Below are 16,818 nucleotides of genomic sequence, written 5' to 3'. Positions count from 1 at the left end.
AGAACATGCCCACTTCTGGCCACTCCCTGGTGACAGATCTGACTGCACATGTTCTTCTCACATGTTAAACACACAGGCTTAGGAGAGCTCTGAAGGGAAAGATGGAAAACCAGATCCCATGGTCCGAGCTGGTAGGGGACCGCTGGAATAGGGTCTCTAGGTAGTTATGCTCCATGCTGGAACAGCCTGCCTAGGTCTGACCTCCAAGTCCACACACATTAGCTCTTTGGCCTTGAGAAGGTGTATGACCATCTCTGCACACACGAGAAGGGGACAGTACCTACCTCTCACAGTATGGAGGATGAAGCCAGTTGGCTCGAGAGCCCTGACCCCAGGGCCTCATGGTAAGTGGTCAGCTAATGATGGCTGCTGCTTGAGGCTATGGTAGGACTGCCGGCAAATTGGCTGTGAACTCCTCAGGGGCCATATGGCTTCTTGCACCACAAGGCCTCACAGCCAGACACCCTGACACGTCACTGATACGCTGTTTGGGCGGTAAATGAATGAGTGTGCATCTGTTCTGCTCTTAGCTTCCTGGTACTAGTTCCCTCAGCTATAAACTTGTTTTTCTTTTTTGGACTCAAGGTCTTACTATGTAGTCCAGGCAGGTCTCCAACTTATGGCAATCCTCCTGCCTGAGATTTCTGGGTTCTGAGATTTACAGGTGTTTAGTCACAATGTCTAGCATTGAACTACTTGGTAAGGCAGCGGCACGGGTAAGGACAATGCCTCTGAAGACTGGGAAGCCATCATTAAAGTGGTACGAATCATCTCTGTCCTGCCAGTGGGGGCCCTGGGATGGACCACAGGTATATCAGAGAGCACGCCAATGCCAGGACTGTTCCTGGTCAGTCTGGAGTGTGCTTTCCTGCAGGACCAGAGCGGCTGAGAGCCGCAGCACCAACTGCAGGTCAGAGCAAAGAAACCTGGCACCACATGCTAAAGTCCTACATACTGACCATTCTCTGTGACGATGACATCTGTGTGGGAGCTGCCGTATTTATGGATGTGATCAATGGCTTCCTGGACACTGTCCACCACTTCAATGCACACTTCCAGGTCACCATACTCTGTTCGGAGTGACTTCACTTCTGAGGGGCTGAAGGTCAGGTAGGAGGCAAACTTGGGGCCTGCGTGAATTTTTACCTGTCAGAGAGAAAAATCCAGTACAGAAACAAAAGACTGCAGCAGCAGCAGGAACCAGCAGCAGGAACCAACAGCAGGCCTGCGTGATGAGCTGCTCGTGGGCCTGGAGAGTGACCTCCCCCTCCTCACACCAGCATGCTCTGCTCCGTGGTAGGCCACTTTTCCAGCAACAGGGCCCTGAGCAACCTGGGGCAGGGATTCCAACGAAAAGCTTTTGAATGTATGAGGTACGGAAGCCCTTGACTTCTGGCTTTTGAGTAAAGGAACCTCTAGCCAGAAATTCCCATTCTCTATGAAGTGGAACCTGCGCGGGACTCATGACAAGAAAGAAAGCGCCACAGATGTATCTTTATTCCCTACACCCCAGGGAAGCCCTGGCTTGGTACTTAAGACTACCTCAAACTAGTTTCCTGTATGATTTTGGCCTGTCATATCCAGCTCCAGGCTCTCAAACTGATCCATTTCCTGTCAGACGGACATAAGGATCCTGGGCTAGCCTGAGGGACTTCATCAGTCTGCTCGCACACAGGCCTTGTTCTCCGAGACTGCAGACTAGGTACATGCCCTGACTCCTTCAGGTCTTGGCTCCAGCTATGACAAGCTCTATCTGTCTTGCCTGGTGGCTTGACTTTATTAGGAAGTGTACTTTCTGCAGGACTGAGGAACCCCATCTGTGATCAGGTCACCCCGAGGATTTGGTTCCTACATACAAAGGTGCTGTGTGCAGGACACACATTGCCTCATCTTGGTCTGAAGCCTTTGAAGGCAATCCTCATCCTGACGCCGAGGATGCTGAGGGTTTGCCCACGCTGGGATGAGGAGGCTCAGTTCTAGCTGAGGATGGCTTTCCTCCTAGGCAGTGACTGTGGTATTTGGCATCTACAGGTAGATGGTCTCTAGTGGATGTGGATGGCCGTGAACACGAGTAGTCAAGTGTTCTGATTCCCGTTTACTCTGTGGGTGCAGTGACTTTTGGTGCTGGGTGGTTCTGGCTGCTCACCTGATTGGGGGTTTGTGAGGCACACCTGTGCCTGTGTCTGTGACGGGCTTTCCAGAGACACCTAGATCCTCAGGGCTCTGGCCTAATGGATTAAACTTGATGGATCTGTAGTAGGATGGCATTATTGGTAGGGGGTGGAAGGCAGAAGGTGGGCCTACATGACCAGAGACATGTCCTTGAAGGCTGTGTTCCCCTTTCCTCTGCTTCCTGGCTCCCATGATGAACAGCTTCCCACCATGACAGAATGACCCCTCTGTAAGCCAAGCCAAAGAGTTACAGATGGCAGCAGGCTATGGGGTGACTAAGGAAGCAGCTGCTTTGCCAGTTCTCAGGTTTGTTAGTTGCAGCCTTGAGGAAAACGCTGAGTCCCACTAGGAAGTCACATTTTCCCACTTCTACTGACAGCCTATTCTGCTCTACACTAGACTGATACACAGTGCTGAGCTCAGACACAGAGATTCCAGGCATCTGCTTTCCTTTCATGGATTTGTGTAAGTTTTAAAAATTTTATATTGTGGGTATGTGTGTGCATGCATATATGTATATCTGCAACATGAATGTGGTTATATGTGAAATTTATATGTGTAATTTATATGTGAATGCATATAAATTTCACCCTTGAAAACACTTCTAGGGCTAGAGGAATGACTCAGCAGTTAAGAGCACTGGCTGCTCTTCCAGAGGACCCAGGTTCAATTCCCAGCAACTACATGGCAGTTCAAAGTTGTTAACTCCAGTTCTAGAGATGCCCTCTTCTGGCCTTTTGAGGTGCCAGGCACATGTGGTATACAGACATACAACCGTAACATTCATGCACATAAAATAAATATTAACCCCCACAAAGCCCTCACCACAAAACCAAAACCATTTCTGCACAATTTTTAAAAAATGTTACATAAAGGTAATGCCTAGTTGGATATATAGTTTTGCTACCCAAATGAAACACTGCTGTAAAGATCCACTCTGTAGGGTGGTATAAGGTCTGTTACCTTTGCATCCTTGCATCAGGGATACACGCGGCCATCTGGACATCAGTTCCATCTACCCAGCAGACCGCCACCTCTGTGCCCAGCACAGCACGCACAGTGCAAGTGCCACACACTAGTCCCTAAGTGGCCCAGAAGCTGCTCTACACTTTGCTGTGGGTCTACTGTACCTGTTCCACTCTCAGCATATCAATGATCTGGTCAAATAACGGTGTTCTCAGCAGATCACGGTGGATGAGCAAAGTCTCCAAAGCATTACAGGCAGCCGGATACTCACACTTGGAGTCCCTGACTGGAGAGAATGGAGAGCAAAGAGTGAGTCCTGAACACATGATCCACAGGCTCAGAGCGATCACCGGCACCTTCTGCTCACTCCCCAGGAGTCCCAGGCCAGCTCACCAAGCCTAGTGACCTTGTCCACACTGGCCTCGGAATCCACATACATGTGGCAGATCCCCTCGCTGTGGCCCATCACTGGGATCCCCTTGGCAGCTTTCTGGATGTCTCTGACCAGCTGGGAGGAGCCGCGAGGAATGATCAGATCTATTATTTTGTCAAGGCGGCAGAGATCCTCAACTTCTTCTCTGGTATTCACCTGAAGAGGGAGAAAACCAAAAAGATGGCATTTTCTGGCTGCACAAAATATAGAAACAGCAGCTTCCTCTTTACAGACCAGTGTCTGCACTCCCCGATAATGAACTCCAGCCCTGGGAAAACTTACTCTGAAAGCAAGTTCCTGACTGTGGACACTGAAGCGCTGTCCAGCAAACTCTGGCCACACCATACAGCGACAGGACTGTGGGCCGCACTGGGATCCCATGCTCTGCATTTCAGAGAGCTCAGTCCCAGAGGGAGGATGGTGGGGCAGCTCACCACAGCACAGGGCAGAGGATGCTCAGGAGGGGCAAAGAGTTGTGGGTGAATCACCAAACCCAGGGCATGTTGGGTCTCATTAGGAGGTCCCATTTCCCCAAGATATCCCTGAAAACCTATCCTAGGAGGCAGACTGTACTGTCACAGTACCTGGGTTGGACACAGAGATGCCAGGCATTTTCTTTTCTGAACTTATCACTGTCTTCCATCTAGTCATGTTACAACAGAAATATAAAGGTACATGTGCCGGAATATTCATAGCTTCTTTATTTCATGAACCTAACACCTGGACAAGACCAAATACCTACCAACAAAAGAGATGAACTGAGTATGTGGCTATAAATGGACTACTACACGGTAATGAAAAAGCAGAAAGAACTGCTGGATGCAAAAATACAGGCGAATACCACAACCTAATCACAAACAAAAGTCATGGAACAGAAAAGTACGCTATGGATCCTCTACTGGAGTTCAGGGACAGACAGAAGCAACCGAAAGTAGTGACAGTCAAAGAAAGTGTGGTGGGCACAGAGGAGGGGCCCTGTGGTGTGCTGGGGGCATGTGCTTAGTGGCCATGTATATCCACACAGACAGAGTCAGAGAGAAGTCTATGTGGTCTGTGTACTACTGTACATACGGTACACATTGGCAGGGAGGGAGGGAGGAAAAAAGGGAACTCTTTCAGCCAGGCTGTGCTAGAGCTGGGCTGAGTTCCTAAGCCTGGAATCTTCCCTGAGCAAGCAATGCGGCAGGCCCTCCCACCAGGGAGAAGGGACTCCTGAGATGCTGGAGGGAGGAGCCTTCCATGGGAAAAGATCTAAAAATGGCTTAAATCAAATCTAAGCCCTACTACAGACTAGCGAATTTCTGTACCTGAACCTGCTTTTACGCGGTCCAGAACAGGGCCTAGGAACAAACAGCACCTCCCTGCAGGGTTCTAGAGGATTACATGGGAAGATGAAAGGGGCTCGCACGACTTGCAGCTGATCCTGTGGGACTCTTCTGGCAGCTCGGGCCAGGCCAGTGGCCACAGTAAAAGTGGCAGCAACAGGGTCTCATTCTTCCATACCACACGATGACAAATTTCCTTAAAGTGGCCTAAGTCAAATCTAAACTCTATCAAAGACTGGTGAATTCTTTACCCCTGAATTGATTACCCTAAAAAACTCCCCCAGTGAGAGGAACCCAGCCCTAGAGTGGGTCTGTCACTCCTGTAACCTGATGAAGGAGGGTCTGGTGGCCAGTGGTATGTATGGCTCAGCAGGTAAAGATGCTTGCCATGCGAGCCTGGAGACCTGAACCCCAAATTCCTGGGACCCATGTAAAGGTGGGAGGGGAGAAGGGGCTCCATAAAGTAGTTCTCCCCTCTCTCTCTCTGTATGGTGGTAGCTGTCCCAAGCCAATGAAAACCCATCTGCTCTGCAGAATGGCTGGGTTCACAGGATCACAGAGCCTGTGGCCTCTCTAGTCAAGCTTGCCTGTAGAAGCATCTTGGCTTCACACAACCTAATACTTGCTACAAATTTCCATAGACGTCACCTGGCCCTATGACTTACCAGCTGGATGGCGTCTTTGACTCCATGGATGGACAGCGCCTCCTGGGTCAGGAGGTGAAGGATGCGGTTGCTGTGTGCGGCCTCCTTCCCTCCTTTGAGCAACAAGCCATTGCCACTTGCAATAGCCAAGGCTGCCACCTGCAAATCAAAGGGAAAACAGGCAGAGTGACAGTAAGTTCGCATTGCTGTGTGCCTGTGTGCATAATACAGTGTCCACCTCACCTTTACCACTATCCAATTATATTACAAACTCAGTTTATTCCACTCTATACTGAAGCCCAGGAAGGGTGGTATCACCGCCCCCCGCCCCTCACACAGTTTATACACGTAGGACTGGCAGAAAACTTGTGAGATGTCTGACTCTGGGGAACTACAATATATGGCTTCCACAGAAGCACCAGCAATGCAACCTGAGTTCAGAGGCCAGGGTCATACAGCAATCCCTCCCCACTCTGGTCACAGGCAGTGATGGGGGAATGGGGTGCTCAACTCCCTCCACAGTAAAGTACCAGTTCCACTGAGTCAACAGAGGCTGGGAGGCACCTGCGGCCACAGCCCACTGTGGTCCTCGAACTGACCTGGGTGTCCTAACTGCTCGATGCTAAGAATCTGGAGAACATGAACTCAAGCCAGCCCTGGACGGTGACAGCAGCCTGCTGGGAGGAGCACACTGCCCAGGGCAGGGAAAGGATGAGCTACCACATTAAAGCAGTGAGAGACGCCAGTCTAGCCATCCTAAGCCTGAGGCTTGATTTTCTGAATACTTTCCAGATAAATGAAAATCACCCAGGTTTGGCAAGGAAGGGAAAAAGACTACCAAAACTCTTTGCCTGGCCATTTAAGTCTCCAGATTAGGGGTTCTTACTCCTTTCTATTTGCTTGAGTTGCTCTTGCACCCCTTAGGAAGGTTATGCAAACTTCCTCCCACAATTTTTAGGATTTGTGTGTTGTTGTCCAGGACTTACACTTCAGGTGAGGAGCCCTGGCCACAGTGGGAAGCCTATTCCTTGTGAGGATTCGGGTGGCTGAGAGGTGCCATTTCACAAAGAGCCACACAGAATCAGAACTCATACACATCTGCTAGTACAAATGAATTTTTCAGCCACCACCAGGCTCTTCCACAAGAGGCACTTGTGGCCAGAGGGGTAGTGAGCCTGGCTGAGGACAGACAACCAGGGGGAGGGAGATCTATGAGGACCAAGCTGCTGTGAGGTCCAGCCAGGAAGTACTCTCCACAGTGCATTGCAGGCTCCACAATCCCCTATGCTTTACACGCAGAAGAGCTAGATTTTCATTTTAAAACAATTTCTCTTTGAGACCTCAGAGCCAATACAGAAGACAGAGTTGATCTTGTCCCACTCACAGCTCCGCGGGGGAAATGATTATCAGTTCCTCGGAGTGGAGGGTGACAAAGCGAGGCCACCTTCTACTGTACCTCATGTTCCCAGCCCTGGCACTCTGACGTGTGCTAACCTTAATCAGGGCTGCATGCTACTTCCACTAATGGCAGAAGTGCTTTTTCTAATAACGTGCCTACAGGAAGCACTCCGTGATGCTGATAACAGAGTCTTTTCGTGTGGGGGTAGACAGGTGTCAGGCAAATGATGGCAGCAGGCTACAGGGTGTGCAGTCTCAGAACACAGTGCACTGTGAGCCAGGAGAGCTGAGAAAGTGCTTTACCCGTCCTGCAGGATGACTTGGGCTCAGGTGACAGCTCTACACTTACGAGTGTGACAAGGAATATTAACTTTATAATGTTCGGTTGCATCTCTGCTCTAGGATGCCTGGAAGGTTGCAGAACATAACCCACCCAATAACAAACTGACAATGCCATGGAAAAATAGTTATCTTTGGGGTTTAAGAAAAAGATCGTTTTCTCTCTTACACATCCACATGTTCATACACACAGACACACACACACATCTTGTGATGTCTTCTCTCTAATCCTGATAATATATGCTTCCTCCAACCCATTTCCAATGGCAGGGCCACGGTCACACAAACCTGCGGAAGGCAGTCAGGGCGAGACTCAAAGATCACCAGTAAAACACCTATTGGGACAGTCACTTGTTCTAGCTCCAGGTTTTTGGCAATCCGAGTTCGGCGCAGAACACGGCCCACGCTGTCCTGGGAGGAAGCTGCGATCTGCCGCAGTCCAATGGCCAGGCTGTTCAGTTTAGACGTGGAGAGGCTCAGACGCTTCAGTAGAGGGGTCGCAAGCCTTCCTGAAAAGGCAGCAGGACATGATAAAGCGGCAATGTGGGCAGGCTTCAGCCACCAGCTTTACTGTAGCAGGGACAGACAGAACTGAGGGTCTGGGTGATGCAGCGACATGCAGTCCACATAGCTCCTCCTGGGGGACGGGAGGGACGGCTTGAAACTGTATCTCGTGTCCCAAAAACCATCACTTTCAGCGTGCAGCAAGTACGTCAGAGCATTTCAAAACAGGGATACCTGGATTCTACCTGACAGTTTAGACAAGAAGCTGTGATGTAGCTGTTACACATAATCTACCATGGCTACTGAGAAGCCATCTATCTGGGGTATGGCGTGTAAAATCTGCTAACTGTGAAACATCAGGTCTGTTCATCAAACATGGCTGTTGTACAGGTTGATGTATTGATGGCATCAAGAACAATGACAATTTGTCTACCTTTTCTTTCTGCTATTACTGTTGTTGTTGTTTTTATTATTATTTGCGGCAGGGTCTCACTATGTGACCACCACACCCAGCTCACCTCCACAGTCTTAAATTGGCACAGCAGAAAAGGAAGGAAAAGGAAAGAAGGCACCTGACCCTAGCTGACTGTAACTGTTATCTGTGATACGACATTAGCCACATCTCCTACATCGCCTACACAGTCCCACCATGAGGGCCACACAGACCGCTCTGGACAGCCCTGATGACGGCCATAAAGATAGCACACTGGTTTAATGGCCCAGGAGGTACCCCATCTTTCCCTGCAGACAACACAAACCATTTCTGTAGCTCTTTTATGTGGACAGTTCATCTGGACTGGAATCCTGAGCCCGCCGTTGGTCAGATGACTTTGGGTGAATGGCAGCTTTGCTGAGTGGACTAATAAGCAATAGCTCCCTCAGCCACACTAGGTTGTGCAGTTTAAAGGCGACCCTGCTGGAAAAGCCCTTAGCACAGTGCCTGTCAATACGATGGTCTCAGCTATCAGTAGCTGAGCAGCCACAGCAGCCAGAGCTCACATGACTCCGGCGAACAGGGAAAGTGCCTTGGAGGGCTGGACTAAAACATCTGGAAACGGGGCAGGAGTAAGGACCACGAATGGTTGGCAAAAGCTTAAATGTCACTCGATAAAAACTACACATAATTCATAATGCGATTTCTTCTGACAATCTCTCCTTTGGACAGACGTAAGAATTACCATAAAAGAAAGGACAATGATAAATGTGTGCATAGCTCCTACCCTCCGCCTCCTCCAAGTCTTTTTTGTTGGCTAGCAGGATCTCTTCCCGCTGGTCCGTCAGCAGGTCAGCCAGATGATGGATAATTTCTGCTCTCTGCAAGAAAAGCAAATCATGAAGGCACCAGGCAGGTCCCAGAATGCATGTGCTTCTTCGTCCACCCTCACAGTGCCAGGCTTGTCCCTGGAGCTGACGCCGTCAGACTGCAGTCCCTTTACTTCCGTTCACACGCTCCCGGCACTGTCCACCTTCTTACATGATTCCACAACCTGTCCTCAGTTCTTCTGTTCCCTTCCTGATTACTGTCATTAGGGACCCACAGCTCAGCACTGGGGAGAGGATATGCTGAGTTATATAATTTGTCCATGAGATAAGCTGGAATGAAGTAGGAATGACACATGGCACAGCTTTACAGATTTTGTTTCCATAGACAGTTTATTTCCCAGGTAGTTTTTGCATCTGGCTTTTCCTTAGATTTTTTCTTTTCTTTTATGTGTATAAGAGTTTTGCCTGTATGTATGTCTACACACCGCAAGCATGTAGTGTCTGAGAAGTCCAGAAGAGGGTGCCAGAACACCTTGAACCTGGAGCTACAAGTGACTAAGCTACCATGTGGGTGCTGGGAATCAAACCCAGGTCCTCTGCAAGAGCAGTCAGTGCTCTTAACTGCTGAGCTACCTCTCCAGCCCTCTGGCTTTCTTTTTTGGTCACTTATTGGCTATCATTTTGGGAAATGATATCATTTGGGGAAATGTGGTCATAGGTGTGACGATCACTGAAGTAGAGCTGAGTGGCCTAAGAGAGGAGCCGGGCTCCTTCTTTAACTTTCCTCACTTGTAGCCATTTTCTCCTCCCTTCTCAGACCAGAGTGCGCCACAGAAGAAACCTGTACCACCCCAGCCACAGCACCACAGCCCCAGGCAGCCAGTCCCCTTCACCTGGCCAGCATCTGCAGCTCTGTCACACTGCTGCTTACACTGATCCACCATGGACAAGGAGCGGAGGACCACAGAGCAGGCTCGCAAGCCTCCCTCTGTAGGTGACTGATTCCCCATGGACAAGGAGGGGAGGACCAGAGGCTTTGAAGCTTCCCTGCCAGGTGTTACAGGTGATTCAGAAAGGACAGGAGAAGGTAACTCGTCCATGTGTCCATGTCTGCAAGTGTCAGATCCACACTTTCCTAATCTTGTCTTTGATCAAACCATGGTGACAGAAACATTGACTTCAAAGGGGAACATAAAATTAATTCTGATAATTCTGCTAACACTAGGAATAAATGGGGCCAGCAGACTTGACCATTAAACCAAAATGTATAGCACGCTTTGCTCTGAAACCTACCAGACTGTGAGTGAGTGCCTCACCTGCTCAGGCTCTAATGTAGCTAGCATCCTCCCTCCGGACCGAGCCATCTCTCCCTGCTGCTCCACTGTAGGGCCTGCAAGAGCACATGCAAGAATCAGACCATGGTCAGCTTCACACTCTCACCTTCCCAGCCCATGCTTCGCTGACCGCAGAAGAATGCTTGTTATCTTGGTGTGCGTGGCTGATACCATGAGATCACCAGGGCCACAGAATGATCCCTCCCCCCCGAACCCCCGCTGCAACCAATAAAATGAAAAACCACAAACAAATCCATGACAGAATAACTCAGGGATAAACAGAAACTTCCCGTGTCCAATGTAACAGGAGTCTGTGCCTTCCAGAGTTCAATTTCATTTTGGCATGCACATTTCTTATGTGCACATCTTTGTGTGTGCTTCAAAGCACACACCGTGTCTTAAGCACCTCTGCACCTCTACTGCTCATTAGTTCCTGGCAGGCTTAGCAAATGTTTCCTGATTTTGGAGAATAGGAGGACTAGGCAGGCAGATTAAGACTCTAACAAAATCCAGTTCTGTAAACTGTTTGAAACACTAGAATTTGTGATGTGACCACACTGATTTCATGATCTGGATTTGCATGCAGGACGAGAGCTCAGGCTTCAGCTCCATCTAGGCTGGGGTGGCACTGGCTATCACCCACAGGCCCTGGGACTTGAGGGAGAACTACTCACCTGCAGGCTTTACTTCTGAAAAGAAGGTGCCGACTTTTTTTCCCTCCACTATGTCTGTGATGACGTGCCCAGACACCTTTGGGTGGGTTCCATTGGCAATGACGACAGAAGTACCACCTTGCAAAGCCCAGAGGGCTGCCTTCACCTAAGGGATTAAGTTAGATCCAAAGATGAAACTCAGACCTAGACCTACACAATCTGAACCTGCACGATGACAAAAGATACAATCTGCTATCTAGCAAGTGAAAAAAACAGAGGGGCGCGTCTAACAGCTCAGATCTGGGAAAACACATACAGCCATCACTTCCCAGTACAGCCTCAGCATGTACCTCCTGAAGGAGAACCAATGTGCCCTGTTTCCTCTGAGAGCCTCTAGAACTGACTCAAAACTTGCACATTTTGATTAGTTATGCCTGAGCATTTTGATTTGTCATGCCTGAACTTAGCAACACTTGAGCAGTTAGAGAAGCGGCGGGAACAAGGTTGGTGCGAACAAGACGCTGCTCTTTTCTGCTGTTGCTGTATGATGCTCTCCTTAAGGGTATACAGAACAATTAATGGAGAAATTGATGGGAGGGAAAGGAGTCTTGAAAAACTTCCAGAAATATCTGAGATGATAAAAGATTTATTGTGTGAAAATTATACAGTCTCTGTCCGCTATGGGCTTACAACACTGTGGAAAGTTAATTTCCATCATCTACTTGACTGGATTTGCATTTATCACGGAGATCCACTTCAGAATGTCTGGGAGAGCATTTCCAGAAAGGGGAAGTGGAGAAGTAGGACCCTAAATGTGAGCTGGGGTCGCAGGCTGAGCTGGGAGAAAGTGAGCTGGGCACCAGCACATCTTTATCTCCTCACCGTGGATACAACGTGGCCAGCTGCCATGTCGGCCACTGTCATGTCGGCCACTGCCATGTCGGCCACTGCAATGACGTCCCTGCCTCAGAGGGCTCACTCTCTGACTGTGAGCCAGAAAGGCCTTGGTCAGCTATTCTGTCATAGCAACAAAGGGTAATGCACACATACACAAAATATACTGCTTATGCTAATAAAAATACATGGAAACACATAATTTAATGTAAGTATACAACAGTCATGAAACATATTTAGATATGTACATATTTAAGTGCATGTGTGTGGTATCTGAACCATAAGCTCTCAGGCAAGTTTAGCAGTAGAAAATGATAAAATACCATTTGGGCTTAAAGACTAAAATAGTTCAGTATCAGCTCACCTTGGCTTCCATGCCCCCTAATCCCACTCTAGATTTGGTTCCAAACGTCACCGACTGCTGGTCTCCAGGATAGAATATGTCGATGAGCTTTGCATCATCAGTGCCTGGGGGACTGTCAAAGAGACCTAAAGAGTGGAAGAGAGTCAGCAACAATGCACTGACCCAAGTGTGTCCCCCACAGGCCTCCCCAGGCACTTGTCACTATACACAAGCAAACAAGCAAACAAAAGCAATGAACGTACTGTACCAACACCTGCCTCACCTGGAAAGACAACAAGGGATCAGTGAGCCGACCCACACTAAGCAACAGCTCCAGCACCTTTTGTGCTCTCTTAACCAGCCTTGAACAAATGTCTCCTGACCTCTGAGCGACGTGACATCCTTGGCACAGTGCCCAGAGCACTGTGGGAGCCCTTCCCTCTGCTATCATTGCTTATCTTGCTGCACCTCAAGGATATAAGTTAAAGAGAGACAAGTACAGAAATAGCACAGTGGCCACAGAGCATCTGGGCGGGAGGAGATGTGAAGTGGGTACTCATTAACTCTCTCTCTGGACCCTTTGATTGATACCTCCTGGTTATGAGTGAGCGTCTTGGAGGGTGGATGAAGTCAGCAGGAGAGTTACAGCTGTCAGTATTCGGGCTAGATCTATTACTATGAACATATAACTCACATGCATCTGAGCTGGGGGGCACCACAGGGAAGTGAAATGTAATGGGCGTACGTACACCATGAGGTTAAAAAAAAATCCTCACAGTTTTACTCTGAAAGCACAGAGACCTGGAAGGGGAAAGGACAGGGATAAAAGAGGCCTGAGAAAACAGTGCTAAATCAAGATGAAAGGAGACACACATTAGGGAGACATTGCCCACGGCTGGGAAGAGCCTACAGGACATTTTGGGTGGTAGAGCATTTTGGTTTTGTGTTTATGTGCACATGTGTGTGCAGGTACACAGGAGTGCATAGGTATAAACACATGCACAGGCGTGTGGGAGGCAGAGGACAAGCTCAGGTGCCGTTTCTCAGCCACTAGGCACCTTTATTTGACTTTTTAAAGACAAGAGTCTCACTGGAACTTAGCAAGTAGGTGAGGCTGGTTAGCACCAAGCTGTTCTACCTCCTCAGCTCTCAGATGACAGCCTACACCACTAGGCTTGGCTTTTTCTTTTTAATGTTTGTTCTGTGGATCAAACTCGGGTCCTTGCAGGGGCTTTGCTCAGAGCCATCCCACCCCCCCCCCCCGGGCCCCCGAAGCCGGTTTTGCCTTTAAATCACTGCTTTTCCTGCACAAGACGCCCACGTCGTCCCAGATCTCCAGGACAATCCCCGTCTGTGTGAAACCTCTCTGGGACTGGGGGAATTAGGGTGCTACCTAGGGCAGAGCAAGGCTAGAGCCTGGGCAGCAGTAAGTGCCCGGCCGGCCTGCAAGGCTCAGGCAGTGTCACAGCTCCAGGGTTCCGGGCAGGTTCTCCCCAGAAGGGGACGGGTGCAGACTGAGGGGCCGCTGAGTTTCAGGTAACGGTGTGGGAAACTGTCCCATTGGGAGACATTTTCCAGAGGCCCTACCAGTACGCTGTAATTCTTCCTACTTCTCCCCCTCCCTGCCGCCTTTCAACCCCACCTTCAGGATCTTCAACACAGGACACTGTTCTAAGAATGAACACTTGATGGCAAAGGCGCTTATCACTAAGCCCAAGTTTGAGTCACATGATGCTCACAACTTGTCCCCTGACTTCAGCCTAAGAATTTCTCATTAGGACATTCTGTGATTGTAACACAGAAAAACATACAGTAACAAATAGGTACCTCAGACAAATTAGAACCCTCGTACTCTGAGGGTGGCAACATCAAATGGCACAGTAGCGTGAAAAACACTAAGGTGGTTTTCAACACCAAGTTACCACAAGAAGCAACAAGTTTTCTCTCTCCTGCCCCCTCTTCCTCACATCTCTCTTAATTACAGAGTTAGGGGATTGGCTCTAGGGTCTCGTTCTTGGTAGGTAAGCATTTTACCATGGAGCCTAACAATTACACTCTTTTCATTTGTTTGTTTTGTTTTTTGTTTTTCGAGACAGGGTTTCTTTATGTAGCTTTGGTTATCCTGGAACTCACTCTGTAGACCAGGCTGGCCTTGAACTCACAGAGGTCTGCCTGCCTCTGCCTCCCCAGTGCTGGGATTAAAGACATGTGCCACCACCACTTGACAACAATTATACTCGTAGGTGAAAATAAAATACTCATACAAAGTAGGTTTATAAAAGCATTATTAGTAACAGCAGAGACGCCCACCAACTAATGACTGAATAAATAAAATGCAGTATGTCCAGAGTGGAATATTATTTGGCAATACAAAGAAAATGAGCATTGGTGCATGCTATAATGTGGATGAATCTTGAACACACTACATAAAGGACCACATAATATATGGATCCATCCATATAAAACCTCTAATAGGCAAACCCACAGAGACAGAGAGCAGACTGGAGGTTTCTATGGCTGGGAATTTGGATGTAAGTAGGCAACTGCTAACAGGGGTGAGGTTTCTTGTCGGGGTGAGGAAAAGAGCTTATAATTGATAATGGAGATGGCTGTACAGGCGCGTGAATGAGTCCAAAGATGGCTGAACTGAAAACTTTAAGTAGGTGAATTATGTGGAGTGTGATTATTTCCTTTAAGCTGTTTTTAAAACAAACAAAAACAAAAGCACCTAAAAACACAATTTCTGCATTCAAGCTGCATTCCCCAGAAAAACCCACTCGAGTCACAGAAACAGCTCAGATGGCTCAGGGAAGAACTCCACAGTGAAAAACAATCAGAAGGCAAACTATGTACAAACAAAAGAAAAAGGCATTGCCGTGTACCTTCTACATCTGAAAGGACAATCAACAGGTCAGTTTTCATTTCCACGGCCAGGCGGGCAGCCAGGCTATCGTTATCCTTAACACTAATAACCTACAAGGCAGGGAAAAAAGCAGTGAGTTAGCTATGCAGTTTCAGAAGAAATGCCCAGGAGCCGCCAGCTGGGCTCTGGCAGGCAAAACCAAAGGTTCAAATATGCACATAAGAGCTCAGGCCCCACTGCCTGCACCACACACAGCTTCCTTCCAAGCATGCATGCCGAACTCTCCAAGCCATGCTCACACACAGCACCCCCTAAGCCGCAGCGGCACCTCACCCATTGACTGAAACTCCCTCATTTCAGAGGTGCCACCGCTGCCGTGGTTCTGCAATGCCAGGTCTCCCAACTCCTCCTTTCGCTCATGCGCAATGTCCAGTGTTAGTACATGCAGCACAGCGTGTGTTAGTGTCGCCAGCATGCTCAACTCTCAGCACTACTTTACCCACATTTACCCCCTGAAGATCACTGTTGGGCTCAGCCGGGGGGACGACAGCGTCATTGGTGTTGACAATGGGGACGATGTTCATCCGAAGCAGCTCATGCAGTGTGCCGTTGAGATTCCGGCGCTTCTGCTCATCGTGGAAATCCAAGTTGGTCACCAAAATCTAAAGAGATTGAACAGGACATGTAGCAGGGAGGAAAATGATAACTTTTTTGGAACGGCATTGAACTTCTGGAATAAAACACGTCTTTGGATACTGATCCAATTCCTTGTTTTATTTTCCAATTTTAATGAAACAAAATTTTTTTGGCCACACTGGAGATCAACCCTGGGGTCTGGTATTTCTAGCCAGGCAAGCTCCCACTGAACAATATTGCTACCAGGTTTAGCCAATGGTCTGAGAGACCCCTGAAAGGATTACAATTGTCTGGACGATTTATTTAATGATGCTAAGATCTCATCTGCATACAAAGTTGGGAAACCAGTGCACCTACTTTAAAGGAACATTAGAGTGATCCAAGACTTGATTGAAAAACTATCTTTGTACTCTAGCGTCTGAATCAGGGGCTGGCCATAGTAGGTACTTATGTGTGAGGTGAGGGGGCCACTGGTTACCTGTCTGGAAAAGTGCATCAGACACTAGGGCTAGGCTGTCCCTAGTTTGCTCTGACGCTGAGCACTACCAGAGTTAAGACTGTCTGAGTATGCGGGAATAGGAGTTGGAGCAAAAGAAGGGCTGGACAGAACTTAGCTCGGAGGAAAGAATCAGAATAAGGTGTTCATGGGTGGACAACTGGAGTGGAATTCATCAACGGGTCTGCTTTCATTAAAGAATTAGAGTATCAGGCAGAAGGAAACAGCAGAGAAACGTGAATGAGAATGATAGCAAGAAACTAAATGATAGCATACTCGGGAGAAAAAGTTTCCCTGCAATCCCTGCCACAACAGTGGGAGGAAGGCGCTGACACAGACAGCGGTGAGGCCTGCACCAGGGCCTGGCTAGGAAACACAGCCCTGTCCCTGCCACAGTGTAAGGTGAGGAAGCATTTCTAGAGTGTTTGTTCTGCAGGCACTCGGCACTGGACAGGGTCAAAGCTGAAGCCATTGGTTCTGGCCCCCGTGTGAAACTGCAGATGAACAGAAGCAGAAGGGTCCAGAAGGGGTGTGGGAGGGGTGAGCAGGAAGTCT

General features: G+C 48.7%; 1 protein-coding gene across 3 annotated transcripts in view; it reads right to left on the bottom strand.

Moving 5' to 3' along the window:
• Aldh18a1 (aldehyde dehydrogenase 18 family member A1) overlaps window positions 1-16,818 on the bottom strand; it is a 35,024-nt gene that overhangs the window by 3,956 nt on the left and 14,250 nt on the right. For 2 of the 3 annotated variants that reach the window (XM_048452845.3, XM_085693913.2), the window contains exons 6-16: window positions 15,635-15,793; window positions 15,151-15,241; window positions 12,290-12,414; window positions 11,053-11,197; window positions 10,361-10,434; window positions 9,002-9,095; window positions 7,566-7,786; window positions 5,562-5,699; window positions 3,532-3,727; window positions 3,303-3,424; window positions 960-1,146 (exon numbers count right to left, since the gene is read on the bottom strand). In XM_048452845.3, the coding sequence (XP_048308802.1) occupies window positions 960-1,146; window positions 3,303-3,424; window positions 3,532-3,727; window positions 5,562-5,699; window positions 7,566-7,786; window positions 9,002-9,095; window positions 10,361-10,434; window positions 11,053-11,197; window positions 12,290-12,414; window positions 15,151-15,241; window positions 15,635-15,793 (1,552 nt within the window). The remainder of the gene's footprint in view (window positions 1-959; window positions 1,147-3,302; window positions 3,425-3,531; window positions 3,728-5,561; window positions 5,700-7,565; window positions 7,787-9,001; window positions 9,096-10,360; window positions 10,435-11,052; window positions 11,198-12,289; window positions 12,415-15,150; window positions 15,242-15,634; window positions 15,794-16,818) is intronic. The other variant, XM_048452847.3, reaches the window with a different exon arrangement.

The sequence above is a fragment of the Myodes glareolus genome, chromosome 7 (assembly GCF_982192425.1).
Source record: "Myodes glareolus chromosome 7, mMyoGla1.1, whole genome shotgun sequence".
Lineage (NCBI taxonomy): Eukaryota > Metazoa > Chordata > Mammalia > Rodentia > Cricetidae > Myodes > Myodes glareolus.
Note: the sequence above shows the minus strand (reverse complement) of the source record. Positions and strands in the feature narration are given on the sequence as shown.